Below are 17,107 nucleotides of genomic sequence, written 5' to 3' on the forward strand. Positions count from 1 at the left end.
CAAACAATGTGGTATTTAGATCTGAAATGATTCCTTGCTAGGTTAATTAAGGACAGGAAGGGTCATCAAGAAATCAGGGACAGGTTTTTCAATAAAAAGTATAACTTCATAGCTAATGGTGTATGGTGACAGGAAAAAAGATCAACAATAGAAGTAGCAAATTTAGACTGCAGTAAAGATGTTATATGATCGCATTATCTTTTATCTCAGCTGCATCTACTCTTCAGATTACAAACAATGGAATTCCAAGAGTTCTGTAACAGTGTTTCTCTGGCAGAGAAATTCAAGAAGATTTCACAAGTAATTTTATTATTACTTTTTCGTCTTTCTAATCTTCAAGATTTTCAAGGTTCACAAGACTTTTGAAAAAAACATCTGGACCTGCTTTTAATATTTAGATATTAAAAACAAATAGACCAAATTGGTGTTTGTTAGAATAGAATAATTACACATATTTCAGAAGTTTTGCCAGAAAACTATTCAGAAAAAGTGTGAAAACAGTGGTTTAAGAAAATGTTTTTTGTAATGAAGATATAGGTCAAGCTAGGGTGAAAATACTTCATCAGACCTAATCAGGTAGTTATATACTGTACTTAGGAAGACAACATACTGTATAGTATGCATTTCTGATGATGTAACATATAATCTCAAGCTGCACTGGTGTCCCCCAAGACTCTATGCTGGGCCCTCTTCTATTAAATTAAAATTCAAAGAGCTTTACTGGCATAAATCACATATTTGCATACATCACATAAAACGCATTTCTTTACACCCACTTCATAGGACCTCTCATCTCCTCCCACAGCTTATATAACACATCTATGCAATTTTTTAAATCCTTTTCTCCTCCCATATTAATGTCTCTCAGCCATCTCCTCCTGGATGCAATTCTATCATTTCAGACTGAACCTCACAAACTTTTCCCCCTCTGCCTTTCCACTCCTCTGCCAAGAAGCTTGGTGTCATTCTTGATCCTCTCCTTTTCCCCATCACATTTCTACTCTATGTCTGTTCCTGCTATTTCTTCTTGAGCAATATCCACTGGATCCACCCCTTCCTCACTAACTCCTCTATACGACAGTTTAGGTCCTGGTGATCTTCCATCTGAACTATTGCAGCTCCTAATTGACTGGCCTTTTTGCCAGTACTATTCCCCCTCTCCAGCTCTCAGTACTCTGCTGCTTATCCCTGTATCCCCTACCAACTTCTCAACTAGACCTCCTCTGCTAGTCCTCCTCTCTCCTCCCCCTCCTCCAGGGCCTGGTCATTCTCCTTCCTAGCCTCACAGTGGTGCAATGAACTGCACATTGAAACAGAGCTGCCTAGCCTCTGACAGTCCCTGAGATTTTACCACAACTAACCTGCACTCTGCTCAAAGGCATTCCTTCTGATCACAGATTTCTTACCCATGCATTGCTTACTGCTTAATTAACAAAGGTTTCCCTTGACTTTGTGCTGCACAGCTTTTTATATCATTTGTATCTTATATACATGTATACATATTTATATATATTCTTTAATTGTATTTTTATTTTAGGTATTATTGGATATTTTTGGAAATTGCCTTAGATAAGGGCATCTGCTAATGATATAAATTGTAATGATACATATTAATGAAGTTAAAAGAAATTCCTTAAAAAGAGAGAGAAATAGATATTTAAGAGACATACTGTACAGCATATCTTTTAACATGTGTACAGAGGAAGTAATGGTAGCATTTACATGAACAAGTCCTGACTTATTTTTCTCTCTATGTCAGCCAGGTCTGTTTCTACTGTTGTGAAAGACCAGTATTGGAGTCATCATTTAACAATGGTACTAGGCTCAATCAAGGAATATTCTTGTCCAGAATAGTTGACATAAATAATAAGAAAATCTTATCTGCAGAAAAGAAAGTCTTATCTGTAGATTACCTATTATAACATCTGAAATGTTCATGTATTGACAACATCAACCTAGAAGAATATTTCAGGACCAATAGTGAAACAAGAACCTGATGACAAAAGTGGAAAGGAAGAGACCATGCATTTACAACTACAGATAGGATTCCTAGCTGCAGTAACTACAGTAAATCAAAGAATGTATTCACATTCTTTTGTGAAAAGTAGCAAAATGGGATAATTATGGATAATGATAATGATGGCAAAGATAGTTCAGCTCTGTGTTCATAAATGAAAATCATTACACTCAAGCCAACTGACACAAAACTAGGCAGGAAGAATAACATTTTTGAACACTGAACATTGGCGACCAACTTCGTTTTAAAATGAAGTTCCTGTAAACAGTTTAAAGAATTCTCCCACTCACTGGCTTCCCAGTGGTAGAATACGTATTTCCTCCTGTTCTTTATCTACGGAAGTCCTGAAATAAGCAGCTGTGAGCTTGCCAGTGTACACCTTTTCCACTTGCTAATTAGGCTGTGCATCACTGATAAAGAAGCATTTGATTCACTGAGCTCTTCGGGACAGCACCATCTGGAACCATGAGGTCTTTTGGAAATCCCTGTCTTCTTCTAATTTTCCCCTTGTGTGTTGCTTCAGGTAAAAGATTCTTTTTTCTTGTGCCACTTTTAGCTTGCTAAATAAAATACTTGTAAAACTAGCATAGGGAAGTCAAAAAACGTGTCAAAAAACAAGTCACAGCAAAGCAAGAAAAATCCTTAAAAGAGATTACACAAAATATAAAATAAAGGCTTTTTACAAACAAACTCAATGTTACAAATATGCTGTATATAGTATAATGTAAACGTTCTCATAGGTTTATAATAAAAGTAACTGTAATTATGCTTAGTAATTTTAGTGCTTGGTAGCAATATTTCAGATACGGTTCTTCAATGACACTTTCTAGCATTATTCAAAAAATGCAGCAATACTTTTACAATGGGTGTTGAGAATCTTTTCTATAGTTACCAGTACATTTTTTAAGAATGGATGAAACTACTTAGTTTTCGTTTTTAGATTTAGTTAAAAGCGTTTTTCTTTGTTGCGTATGTTCCATTCTCTATCTTCTCATTATCTGGTTTTAGAGTAATGATGGAAAAGTATGTGACCCAGTACTATATTTTGTATATCCATTACATTCAGTCAGCAGCTTTAATGTTTTTAAAATGAGTTTGCTTTAAGACTTAAATTAAATAGTAAGAAAAAATAAACTGTTCATTAGAATATGTTCTCAGTTTTCTGAAATATTTTTCTTCTGAGATTCATACTATATTTCATAGATGTAATTATAGACTTGTTTCTGAAACATAGTTATTCAGTGTAAAAAACATTGTTTTTGGAAATTATTCTAATTTGACAATGACACCTACTCTTAGTTGTATTGGTACATACTGTGTTTGAAGTATTTATGCATTCATTTGAACTATTACTGACTTTCCTATCGGCAGACAAATAAGAATACATATTTTGCACTGTTACTTTAAAAAAAAGTCAAGACACTTGGACATTATTTTTGTCAAATACTTTTACTTGAACATTTTCCTCCAAGAGCTGCAATTACATAATTGCATAATTATTTGTAATTTTCTTCATCCAAAGTGTCAGGAATATATTTCAACATTTATTTAAAAAAATATATATTATATGGTCTAAATGCAGCTTTGGTTTTATATTTACAGTCGCTTGCAAAAGTATTCTTTGAATTGCAAACGATGCAAGGTTTTTAAAAGTGATGATTTTTAATCCAAACTTCAGTGCTCACACTTTCAGTGGGTGAAAGCAACAACTGTGAAATGACATCAACAACTAAATATGTTGATTGCATAAGTATCCACTTTTACTATGGTAAATCTAAATTAGTTTACAAGTTTTAAAAAACTTTCACAATTTATGCTATTATTTGGATGGCCTCTGTGTGGAATAATAGTGCTTCACATGATTCCAGAATAAATACACTTGTCTTTGTGACGTTTGTCAGGTTGTCACATTTCACAGCCAGAAATGTGAATTTCAAACAAAGATTCAACTACAGTATGAAGACCAAGGAGCTTACAACACAAGCCAGGGATGAAGTTTTATAAAGGCACCAATCTACTGAAGGGCCTAAAAAAATCCAAAGACATTGAATATACAGTATTTTTAAGCACACCAGTCTGAATTGAGCAATATCCACTGAGGAGTTGGGCAAGGAAAACACTGGTCAGGGACGCCACATCTTTGAAAGAGCAGCATAATTCAATGGTTGAGATAGGAGAAAATGTCCTTGGGTCAACAATATCCCCATTATTCCACAAAGCAGGTCTGTATGGCATAGTGTTGAAAAATAAAAAGAACATATTTGTTACGAGTGCTGTGTCCACAAGGGCGAGGAAGGACCCTGTGTGTTATTCTGAGAGTTTCCGGAGGGCTGGAGAAAAGGGTAAAAGGGAGAGGAGATCGATGGCTACTTATGCTAGACGCTGGGCTGAAGTCGAAGTCGAGGGACGAAAGGGAAATATCAAAGGCCAGAGGTTCTGTCAGATCGATGGTTATTTTTCCAAGACACTGGGTTGAAGTCGAGGGACAAAGGTCATGTATCGAAGGCCAGAGGTTCAGTTGGGAAGATAATTTCTCAGCAAAGGTACAGTAGGAGCTCCTAGAAAAGGAGTATAACTTTTAATACTGAGTACCAACCTGAGGGTAGTGATGGTTTAAATATCCTGGGAAGTGGAGGGTGATTTAAGTGATACAGAAACATACAAAACTTGAACATTTTAGTCTAAATGCAAAACATTAAATTGGGATTAAAATGAACCATTCAGCAACACAATACTTCAAAGCAAAAGACCAGACTCAATGTGTAGTGGCTTAACAAGATGAAAGTGAATGCCCTTGAGTGACCAGGTCAAAATCCTGACTTGAATCTGTTAGTAAATCTAGGATAAGTAAATTATGAAAATTATTGTTAATCAATAAGCGACCTAATACTCCAACCAACCTAACAGAGCTTGAGCAAGTTTGCAAATAGGAATGGGTGAAAATAGCATCATCTCAGTGTGCAAGGCTGGTAGAAACTTATGTAAAAAGATTTGTGACTGTAATTGCTACTAAAGATACTTCCAACAAGTATTGATTCAGGGCAGTGAATACTTAATCATTTTAGTTTTTCATTTTTAGATTTTTCTTTAGTTGTCTTCCTGATATTCTACTTCTTTCACCCATATAATTGTTCAATCTGAGCATTCAAGCATTGAATAAAAATATTAACTTTTAAATATATGTATGCATCATATGCAATTCATCAAATGGACAGCATTGGAAGGGAGTAAATATTTTTGAAGGGTACTTTATTTTTGCAATTTTATGAAGCATGTTATAATCCATCTAATCCACCAACAGCACTAAAAGGACAAAAAGCAAAATAACATTTTAATATACCTGTATGTTACTTTTTGCAATACATAATATAAAAAGTATATATCTTCACCTATATAACCCAAGCATCCATTCTATATTTTTGTTCAAATTTGTATGTCTCCTTTCAACACAAGAAACTTATCACTGACGTTAAATTTAGAATAGAATTCGACGTCATGAAGAGAAAATACTTATTGTGACATTTTTTGCTTATTTGAGCACTGTGCCTTGGTTTTGTTGATCAGCAGTTTAATCTTCTGTTTAATGTACAAACACAGGTTTTAAGGTAGGGGAATGTTTCACTAATTGGCTTATGTGATACTAACGTAAATGGCTCCCCGGATGATAATAGGAAATGATACATACTGTGAATGCTGTGCACTACTCCATATCTTATCATGGATCAGTTTATGTCAGTTTGTATTTTGTGGAAGACAAATTACTTCCTCAGGATGTGCACAGGCACATAAAGGCTCTTGTGCCTTGGGTAAGATGTAGTACATTACTCTGTAGTTGCCACTGTTTACCAGTATGCAAAGTACTTATCAGTCCTTCCTTTGTGTCATTATTTTGGTCTGTCCAGGAATACATCTTTGCTCAAACACAGATAGCCTGCACTTGCTTGGTGTTTGTCATGCATGCTTCTGAATTGAAATTCTGCTGCAGCTTGTGTGTTCATGCTAGCATTACAATTGATGTGTCAAGGACTTTGCAACAGCAGTTCTAGCTCACTGACTGTAGATCATACAGTAAATTTTAGGTGAGTGTGCCCCGAAGCATTCACTAGTCAATAAAGATACCAAAGGTATGTCACTCTTTATTAAGAGACCATTGTCTGTTGTCTGAGAAATTATTTATATGATTACCTTTGCACATTAGAGAATTTCAACATTTACACTTTTTATAGACTTTTCCCCATGAGCTCTTCTGCTCTCTATTTGATTTCTGTCAATAATTGTATTGTTGTGTTATATCCCATTTTTGCTTTTCAATTTTCTTTTCTTTTTTATCTGTTTTATGCTCTTTGTTATAATGACTCTCTAGTCTAAACCTTTAACGTATTTCTGAGAAATGAAGTGACTGGAGTCCTATGAAAGGACAGCAGTAGTCAACCACACACTAGAGGCCACTAAAGGACCTCTGTCAATTCTAAGTAGGGTTACCCGATGATGATTATTACTGCACTGTATATTGTCAGTTAAGGCTTATTATAAAAAGGGCTTGCACAGCATTATTGGTGGTGGGGTTTGTAGGAAATAGATTGAAAAGTTTAGTAGTAGAGAGAAGGGAGCTTTTTCTGAAAGTTTTTGTGTTATGTTTGTTCACTTACATAACTACATAAAAAAACAAGAGACGGGGCTGTGGTTAATGGTCTCTACTAGAACTTTCTCTGACTCATCTTAACTTTTAGATCAATGCGCACACGAAAGAACAATGAAGTGATAAACATTTGCAAAGCAACTAGTTCATTCAATCACATACACATACTTTATAATAAATACCAAACAGTTTGCTATTGAAAAAACTGATAAATAACTCTAGAATAAAGCTTATTGTGCTTTGATCTGTTGCCATTCTGTATTTTTTATGCATAGATCTTTGGGACCACCCTAGCCAAGGGTGTGGTCTGCAGTGTTACTGTGACTTCTATTTCTATTTTCTATTTTGACTTTTCTCACAGGATTTGTCTTGGTATTATAGTCCTCCTCCAGCTGTAATTTATTCTAGAGTAACAAGTGAGTCATCATAAATTTCAGATTACGTTGATTCTTTTTTTTTACACTCTTGAGTAATTTGCTGTTTAGATTAAATGACTTCACAGTCTTGTTTTCACGGGTCCTACTGAAACACTTCCAACACAAGTGATTGCTAAATTACTGGCAGATGCCAAATCATTGAATATCTGAAGGTAACATTTTATAATATAATATCATATATAATAACAGGAAAATAATTAGTTCTTTCAGGGTGACCTTCTTGTCGTGCATTACAAAAAGCTGACTATGATTGTCTTATAACAATTTTTGTCATCATTAAAGTTCAGGTTTTCCTCACCTTGACATACACATCTTGTTTTCTATTCTTGATCAATTTAAGGAATACCGAAGGATCAATTTAAGGAATGCACTAAATATTGTGTTAGCAGGATTATCAGTCACATTAAAAAGTAACAATGTGCTTGTTTTATCTAAAGCAATGCCCAGGCAAATTGTTTTACTAATAATCAAATCTGAGCTCTCATAACATGTGAGTGACAATCACAGAATGCTTCAGAACGGTGTAGTCAATTGGTCTGAATTTATTGAAACAATTTGGACTGTAAACATTGTGAGTACTTTATGGCTGCTAGGAATCAGTTATAACAACAGCGATATACTCACACTTTTTCAAAGAATATAAAATGCAATTTTATTAATATATTAATTAAATTTGCAAAATAACCCAAAACAAGAATATATACAGTACTGTATGTATAAATCTATGTCATACAAACGTCTTATCAATCACTTAAGCATTACAAAAAGGAACTAATGCCACATTGTTTTAATACAAATACTAAAAAACTCAGGTTAGTCTCAAATAATCAGTATCAGCCATGATTGGTCAGGTGCTGTTCTCAGTTTTTCAGAAGTCCCATGGGGAGAGGAATACTAGATCTGGTTGTAGCCTGTCCAGTCCTTGTTTGGTAACTCTTTCTCAAAGGCACGAGTAGAAAAAGTGAGAGAAATTTTCACTGAAGATGGCTTCCCCATTGGAATGAGCACCAAGTCTCAAGACATGGAAACACAGATGCAGTTTGTGACTTAGTTTGAGAGAAATGCCTATAAAATCGCAGGCTCAGATTTTGTAGCTGATACACTGAATATTTATTGAAATTCAGTGGTGTCAACAAAAGCCCAACTGTACATATTACTTTGTTGATCAGGCAAACTTTCAAATGGGATCTCATCACAAAATCTTGGGCAGAAATCTGTTACATATGGTATCTCAGTCAAAGAGCTATTTTCAGCTAAATTGTTTCAGTTGTGCTTTATAGACAGCATTGTTTGCTCTTGTGTGAATAAATAGCTGTCACGTTGTGGAAGTTTCAGATAGTGTTGCAAATTGCTGTGTAGGGACTTTAAATTCCATCATCATGGGTGGTGACTGGTCATGACAACATCAGGTATTGTGGGTATTCCCACATGGCATGTTCTTCAAAGGCTGATCTTTTTGCCCCGTCAGTGCATTTGTGGCAGGTGACCTGCCAAGGTTTGAGTGCAGATGAGTTTCTCACTCGCTTAACATTTGAGGTGCAGAGTAAGAGGTGTTAATATGTGCAGTTCATCTCTGGAGGTGTCAAGAGAGCTAACATTTCCTGCTGATCAAAGCCACGTTCATTTTAAGTGTAATAGCCTTGCTTCTGTAACAGTAATTCTCTTTAGTGCACTTGTTGCTTCTTAAGTTCAGAGCTTTCACTGGTAGAAAACCAACCAAGCTATATTAAATAGCACTAATATAAAGGCCATTACAATTCTATTTCAATAAATATGTTTTGGATTATTGTGAATTTATTTAATTGATATTTTTATTCACAGATTTGGCCTCACTTATACAACTGGGCATCTAATTTGAAAGCTTTGAGTGAAATATCGTATTTGAGTGTAGGAATTTGATACCACAACTTTCCAGTTACAAGTTCAGAACGTTAACCACTAATCCACACTGCTGTTTATGATTACTGAGCTTACCAGAGCTGACTCTAAATCACCAGATAATTGAACCTTGGTTGGCAACATGTTCACAATTACTCATAAAAAGTATCAGTCAGGTGTATTTTGTAAGGATTGCCACGCTTCTTGTTTCATAGTATGTAAAAGAAATAGAATCTTATCTTTTCAGGATTTCAATGAGTGGTATTTTCTGTGGCCTGGCTCTAATCACCTCTATCAGAATTTCTCTGATTTGTTCAATGATTTCATGGTTATATCTTTTTTAAAAGGTTATTTTAGCAATAAACAATAAGCTTGGCTAGCAAGTGCCATTAGTAAGGTTTAGGATTAACATTTGCAATAACTCTTAGTTTAGGTGGAAGTTGTCAAGTTTAATTAATGAAAACCCACTGATTGGCTTTCATTCAATTAAATTAGAAATAAAAGCACTGAAGCCATTACTAACCCCGCACTACAAGTCATTAGAAAAATTCTGAAATGAGCTATTGTTACCAATTCTCAAACCTCAAGTAATCCTAATGTAGGTCAGTTACATTTATAGAGAACAAATTATTAACCTTTAATTTACCAGTCTCAACTACATGCACAAACTCTTCTGTGACAGAAGAATATGGATTATTAATTCAGTAGACATTTCTTTAATATGGTTGTGTGTTAAATAGATTGGTAGCTGCCCTACTTAGCAAATGCATGAATTGTTGCCCTCAGCATGGAATCATTCAAGGAAACTGTTAAGTCCACAAATATAATAAACCATCCTTGCTGAGTCAATTCAATATAGTGTGAAATGTTAGATTACCAGGTTTAAGTTATTAAAGCCTCAGAGATATACATAATGTTTAATATGTGACATATGTGTGTATGATTTCAGACAACTGACCTTCCCTCCCAAATGTACATGGACACTTTCAGTTCCCTTTCTTATGTACCCTTTTTGGAGACAGGGGTATTAATGATGCCTGTACCATTATCTTGGAGTAATGTGATCTATGACTTGAGTTTTACAAATAGAGTTCCCTTTTGAGGATCTTTCCTGTCGTCATTAATATAATAACGCTGTATAAGTCACATCAGAAATGTCACTGCTTTAAAACACACAGGGAAGGTGTGGTTTGTCAATAAATGTACTACATAAAGTTAATCAGAGAGCCTTACTAAAAACTTTAAAAGACTAAATTATGATAATGGTCCACATCATCTCAATGAGAAAGTCAGTTGATGATTGTAATTACAGTTAAATAAGGCAAGTCAGAAGGATGTTAACTTTGGAATGCTGATACCACTGTACACAGTTCTGCATACTTTTATGTATATGTGTACAACAAAATAAATGCTAAAAATAAAATGTCATTTTATTTTGAGCATGGAATTTTTTCTTATTATATGTTAGAGAGTCATTTTTCATGTTAACTATCCCAGTAGAAATAACCTTCAGGAAAAGGGTGGACAAAATATAGCCAGCAGCCTGGATCCATCCCATCTGATATCTTTATCCAGGCCAACCATGATTCCCAGCTAGAATCTTCCACCTAAAAACACCCAAAACAAGAAAAAAAAATATTCTAAGGAAGGTGTCAAATGAGGTTAAAGCATCAGTCTCCATCTGTACTTGTGTTGGATAAAACACTAAATATTCAACAAATCTTTGATCTTCAGACAGCTGCCTAGACTAATTGAGTGCTCCATCTTATTTCCAGGAGTAGTGGTGCATTCTGAGCTGGGGAGCTTTTTTCACTGATAATCCCTCTGATCGGAAGAAGAATCAAATTGATGCTTATTACAGCTTATACTTAATTGCATTATGAGGGCAGTAATTTACTGTTAGTGAACACTGTATAACTTGATGGAATGTATTACTGCTCACTTATAATTGGCTGGCTGTAAGTTGCTATGGTTAAGCATTGAGAGCCAGTAGAAAAATTAGTAGCCCACTGTTGTTGTTTTTTTCAAAATATTAGTTTATCAAAGAAGTAAATACTGACTGTCAAGTCTTTTTAAAAAAGTGAATTTAATTTACTGTGATAGACGGGCATCCCATCCTGCTTGCTGGGATAGATTCCAGCTCCCCTCTACCCTGAACTGGTTGACGTGGTAAGAAAAATTCATTTTCTGATGTGATAGGGAAAGCTATGTGTCTACTTTGCAAATAAAGTGTTACAGGATTCAAAAACATAGCTTGAACCAGAAGTTCAAGAGAAAAAAACACATCAAAGTACACCTGTACTTCTTTTTACGAACATAATTCATTCCCAGAAATCCTTTCGTACAACAAAAATTTGTAAAAAGAAAAACCTATTTCCATTCCAATGGGGGAAAATTATGATCTGTTTCAGACCACAAAAATGACGCCCCTACTTTAACTTTTTCACCATAAAAAGCCAAAATAAACAACAATAATAGCTCACATTCATACTGTAGTTTGTATTTTTAGTAATGAAAAACACCCCTTAACTAGTTAAACATTATTAATTACACCTAAGTACAGTACAGTTCTGTCCTGTAAAGAAATCACTTCATTTGTTAACTTCATTTGTTTTTTTGTGCTTTTACACACAATCACAATTTTGATTTTCTTAACACGTTTAGGCCCCATGATTAACCTGTAAGTAGTGTATAAGCGCACACAATAGTGAACAATGCACCAAGAAAGACACAGTGATATAATATAGTATTGAAAATGAATGAATGAAAATGAATGAAAAATACAACTCCTAGAAAATATTTTCTAGAGGCAGCAAATAAGTGTTAAAAAGTGTGCCTGAACTAGAATAGATTATGTATGACCACTGATGGAAGCAACCTTACAGGCAAAAATGTTAGGCTGTTAAAAGAAATTTAAAAAAAGTATAAAAAAAACCCAAATAGAAATAACTTTTGTGTTGTTTTAGAAACCAAGAAGATCTCTGCAAATATTTTCTGAAATGAAGTAGTTTTGTAGATAGTTAAAAATCTGGGGTCAACTTCATCAGAGCAAGAGGATTAAATCACCAGGAATTTTTCTCTCTGCTGGAGTAGCGGATGTTCTGTACCACACAAATGTTAGATAACTGAATCTGGGAAAGTTCCGAAAAGAGCAAGGGCCGTAGAACAGAGATTGATTTGTTTCTGAAAATGAAAAGAAACTTTGTGGATTTTCCTGAATTGAACTCTCAGAATTTACATTTTTCACTTAAGGAATTAGTGACATGAACAACTTTGATTGTAAACTGCAAGGAAAGAGTCAAATCTGCAAAGAGTTATCTTCTTCAATACAGTACTGTATGTGTATTTCAGTGTCAAGTCTTTCATGACAAAGTTGCTCATTTTCTCCCATCAAATTAGTAGCAAGTATGACATAACAGTTTGCCATTTGAAATGCCTCCTAATATAATATTTGGATAAACGTATTTTGTTATATTTTTAAACGATTATTGATATTAATAAAAAAATATTATTCATTTTTTACAAAATAGATGGTGTGGTAATTTTTATTAAAGTATGAATGTGTAATAACATACAGTCCACCTTAGAAAATTACTACCTTCCCTGGTCTAGAAAGATATAATAATAATAAACTTTATTTTATATAGCACCTTTAAAGGTGGCTTCTCAAAGCGCTTTACAGAAAGACAACAACAATAAATAAGAAGAATACACAAGATAAAACACAATTACAATATATAGAGGAGACCGTGGATGGTGGTACTAAGAAAAGCCAAGGGGTGAAAAATGGAACCAGTTAAGTAAAGGCTTTTCTGAAGAAGAGGGTTTTGAGTCTGGATTTGAAGGAGTTTAGAGAAGGTGTCTTTCTGATATTCCTGGGGGGAGAGTTCCAGAGCTTGGGGGCATAACAGGAGAAGGCCCTGTCACCTATACAATGTAGACGGGCTTGGGGGACAGTAAGGAGAGCAGAATTAGAAGAGCGAAGGTTGCGAGGTGGGGAGTAGGGCGATAAAAGTTCAGACAGGTACTGAGGTGCCAAGCCATGCAGACCCTTATAGGTGAGCATGAGGATTTTAAAGTCTACACTGAATTTGACCAGAAGCCAGTGCAAGGACTCCAGGATAGGAGTAATGTGAACACTTGCACTACACCTGGTCAGGATTCTGGCTGCTGAGTTTTGGACGTACTGCAGTTTGTTCAGAGTAGATTTAGATACCCCAGTGAGTAGAGCATTACAGTAGTCAATTCGAGAGAACACAAATGTGTTGATCAGGTTTTCAGCCACAGTTAGTGATAGCATAGGGCGTAGTCTAGCGATATTTCTGAGGTGAAAAGATTTATGCTGCACATGTGGGTCGAATGTTAAGCCATGAGGAAATGATTCCAAAGAACAGGCAGGATAACTCTGTTAATATCTATAAGAGGGAAGAACTAAGGCATTTATCCTGTACAAGAAAAACATACATCAATTTCTTTCTTTCTTTCAGATTTCTTATCTGTTTACTACTTTAATCCTTAAAAAGTTAAGCCTCTTAACAGTAAGCAAAATACCCCCAAATGCATGCAATAAGAATTTTAAGAATTAAAATGAAGAAAAGGGGAAGTGCTACACACTATAATTTGTGTTCAATTGTATCTCTAATTTGTATGAATTCAACATTCTTGAGCTTTAGGTACTTTGGTATACTGAAGGTTTTTTAATAACGTAGAGTACCAGTAAACATTATCATACCGTTCGACTATAGTGGTTGGTCTACATTGCAATAAGAACTGTGTACTAAAGAGTTAAATCTATTTAGAAAGGGAAACTAGAATGTGTGATTCACCATATCCTTAAGGTTGGAAACTGTTATTAATGATTTTCTGAAATTCTGTTGCTGAAAGGGCATTTTGTATTTATGTGGATGCTCCAACGATATTTTAAAAGGTGTCTTTTGTTAATTTCATCAGTATGGGCCTTTATTCAACAGAAATTAATGTTTTTGTCAGGATAATGATCCCATTACCAGTGAAAGAGTGAAAGAGAACCATATTATTTATTTGCTTACAGAGAATAATTACACAGCCACCTAAATCCAGAATTCAGAGAAATGTAATGAATATAATTACAAAATAACTGGGATAAAGTACAATTACTTGCTACGTGTATTTAAGAAAATTACTAAAGATATGCATCTTATGTGTTTTATAGTTCTGTCTGTTACAACTAGTTTTTGAAAAGCATATTGAGGGTCGGTTTTCCTGATTTCTAGCTGAAAACAGGTAGAGGAAAGGCTATTGGCTATCTATGCAGAAGAACCATTTTGGTGTTCATAGGTTTTTGCTGTGGCTAAATTAAATCACCCAGAATATCACAGCGCTGTTTGTGTTTTCTAGGAAGCGCTGGGTTTCAGAGAGAGAGAGACCGAAAGCCTGGTTTAATTATGTGTGGTGTGGGACAAGGGAAGTGGTTGGAGAATTATGTTGTGCATTGGTGTTTGTGGGGATCTGTGAACGTGGGAATGTGTTGATCTGCCATGACACAGAAGGTTTATCAAGTCTATGCTCAAATTCTACTTTAAAATGTTAGTATCTTTTATGATCAATTAGTTGGTAAGCAGTTGATCCTAATACCCTATTACTGACTTTTGTACAGTTCTGTTATGCAGGTCATTTGTTACTCCACTAAAAGGTGTCTCTACATGCTTTCCATTAAGGTTACACATCTACGGTAGCCATGTTATAGGACAGCTGTGTTTAGGATATGTCATGTCATTGCATTTAGGGAGCATTGGGTTGGTCAGTCAGGAATATCCTCTGCCTCCTGGAGAGTTTCACTGTATGCTATGTCAGGATCCTCACATAATCAGGAGAATACTTCATCTATTGACCTTGTGGTAAAGTTACTCCAAGTCTGAAGTGTTATGGCTTGTTATCCTTTTTTTCTTTGATCTTTGTCCACAAGGCCACCTAGTTGTGTTGATGTCAGTCTTCTAATATATAAGCGCACAATCTCCGATCTTAAAAGGTGCATCAATTATTTTCTTTGTTAGTAGACCTCCTTGCTACTGTTGTTGCAAGCACAGGTCTCCTGGAAGTGTCTTGCTGCATTTCTGGAGTGTCCCAGGTCTCTGGGATTGGTGATAAATTTTATCCTGATTTGTTTCTGCTAGAATATACAGTATGGCTCAGTTCCACTTTTGCAGATTTGTAATTTATTTCACCTCTAATGACTGGTGTTGCCGCATACTTCAACTCATTGAAAGAAATTTGGGTGACGAGGTTTTTTTGGTGTCTTCAAGAGCGCTATGTTTGCCTGTTCAATCATTGCAGTGGTGGTCTTTTTCAGGCTCTTTTTGAAACTCTGTTTCACACTCTCTTTATTCTTTTTAAACTTCTCAATAACAATACATCTTATTTAGTGGTGGAATTGGGAAGAAATTAAAAGAAATACTGTAACTGTGGGAACACATGACAAAAACCTGTGCTGACCAGACAAGTTTAAACAAAATCTAGAAGAAACCAGCTGTTTAAACATCTCAAAACATTAGACATTTCCACCCCATTGTTTAACTGTTTAAGGTAGTGAATAAGATAATATTATTCCTTTGTGCTCATCCATTACTCCATGCAGATGTGATATCTGTATCTGCATCACCCCTCAGCCTCATTGCCATCAGTCATTAAAACACTAATAGCTTGGGAGGAATTTCTCATCTACTGTTCACTGGACCAAGTCAGATGTTCTGGCATGAAACAACTTTCACTGGGAAGTTCTAATCCAAGGTCTGTTTTTTTTTATTAATCTACTGCTTCAGCTCTATACAAGTACGGATACTCTTTATCATATGAGTAGCAATCGTGAATTTCTTCTTGGTTTTCACTTGAAACACCTAGTTTTTGATGGGCAGTGCAACTTCTAGGCTAGAAATAATATTGACCATTCACCATTTGTTAGTGACTTACGTTTTCTTAGTGAATGCATGAAAAACGTCTGTTTTGGCAACTTAGCTTTTCAGTCACTTCACAATCCCATTGGTTGGTTAGGCTACCTAAAAATAATCAGATTTGAAAACAAAATACTTACTGTATGATTTGAGTTTCACTCAATTTATCCTTTGTTATTGCTGAATATGTTCGCTGTTCCTGAATGATATAATTTAATAAATGTATTTGATGATGGAACTTTACTTTTATGGCTAAGTAGATTCTTCCTTAGATTTTTCCTATATTGTCAACTAAAGAAACACTAATACTAAGGTTACACTGCAAAGACTTTACATCCATATTCGATACCATTCACATACTATTTCTAGGATTTTTATGTTATGTATCACCAGTGTGCAACATGGTAGTGCATTGGTTAGCATAGCTGCATCACAGGGCTGGGGCCTTGGGTTCAGTCCTGGACCTGGGGTGCTATCCCTGGTGTAAGTGTGTACATGTTTGTGTCTGTACATGCCCTGCAATGGACTCGTGTCCTGTCTGGAGTGTTCCCTGCCTTTGCGCTCATTGTTTGGATAGGTTCTGGCTCCCCCTTGACCCTTTATTTGATAAATTGTTTAGAAAATGGATGGAAGGAACTTCAAAACTGAGATGAAGACATTTTTGGAGGGTTTTTTTCATGCAACTAAAAAAAATGTGATTAAAACTCATACTATATACTGTCCATATATTGAAAAATGATTTTACCATGCTATAATTAAACCTTCAGAATGCAGATTTATAGAAATATAAATTAATGTTTTCACTTTTTAGTTTGAATGTGAATCTTGTCTCAAAAGAGAACAAACTGCATAAGAGTTTTGGTGCTACTTTGTTTCTGAAGTCACCTGTAAGGGACTTGTAAGTGACCTGTAAGTCATCTTTAAATGACATACTTATGAACACTAGACAACTCTTTTATAAAGGTTATATACTTAGATATAATTAGAAATATAAATATATTTAGAAATATAAAAAATATATATTTAGAATTATAAATATATTTAGAAATATAAAAAATGTCAATAAAGTGTCCATAATATTTGCTATTTTAGTTTTTCAAAGAAATGTTTATTTGTTAAAAGGAAACAACAGAAGGGCATGACCCATGGACGTCAGGCTTATAAAGTACACACTTAAGCCTTTACGCCACAGACGTAGTCATGTGAGAGG

At 35.0% G+C, this 17,107-nt stretch overlaps 1 protein-coding gene across 9 annotated transcripts in view; it reads left to right on the plus strand.

Annotated features, from left to right (window-relative positions):
* Positions 1–2,386: 2,386 nt before the first annotated feature.
* LOC148678115 (uncharacterized) overlaps positions 2,387–17,107 on the plus strand; it is a 39,863-nt gene continuing 25,142 nt past the window's right edge. For all 9 annotated transcript variants that reach the window (XM_088631945.1, XM_088631964.1, XM_088631990.1 and 6 more), the window contains exon 1: positions 2,387–2,540. In XM_088631945.1, coding sequence (XP_088488071.1) covers positions 2,483–2,540 — 58 coding nt within the window. In that variant the 5' untranslated portion in view covers positions 2,387–2,482. The remainder of the gene's footprint in view (positions 2,541–17,107) is intronic.

Source organism: Lepisosteus platostomus, chromosome 1 (assembly GCF_059453375.1).
Source record: "Lepisosteus platostomus isolate fLepPlt1 chromosome 1, fLepPlt1.hap1, whole genome shotgun sequence".
NCBI classification, from domain to species: Eukaryota; Metazoa; Chordata; class Actinopteri; order Semionotiformes; family Lepisosteidae; genus Lepisosteus; species Lepisosteus platostomus.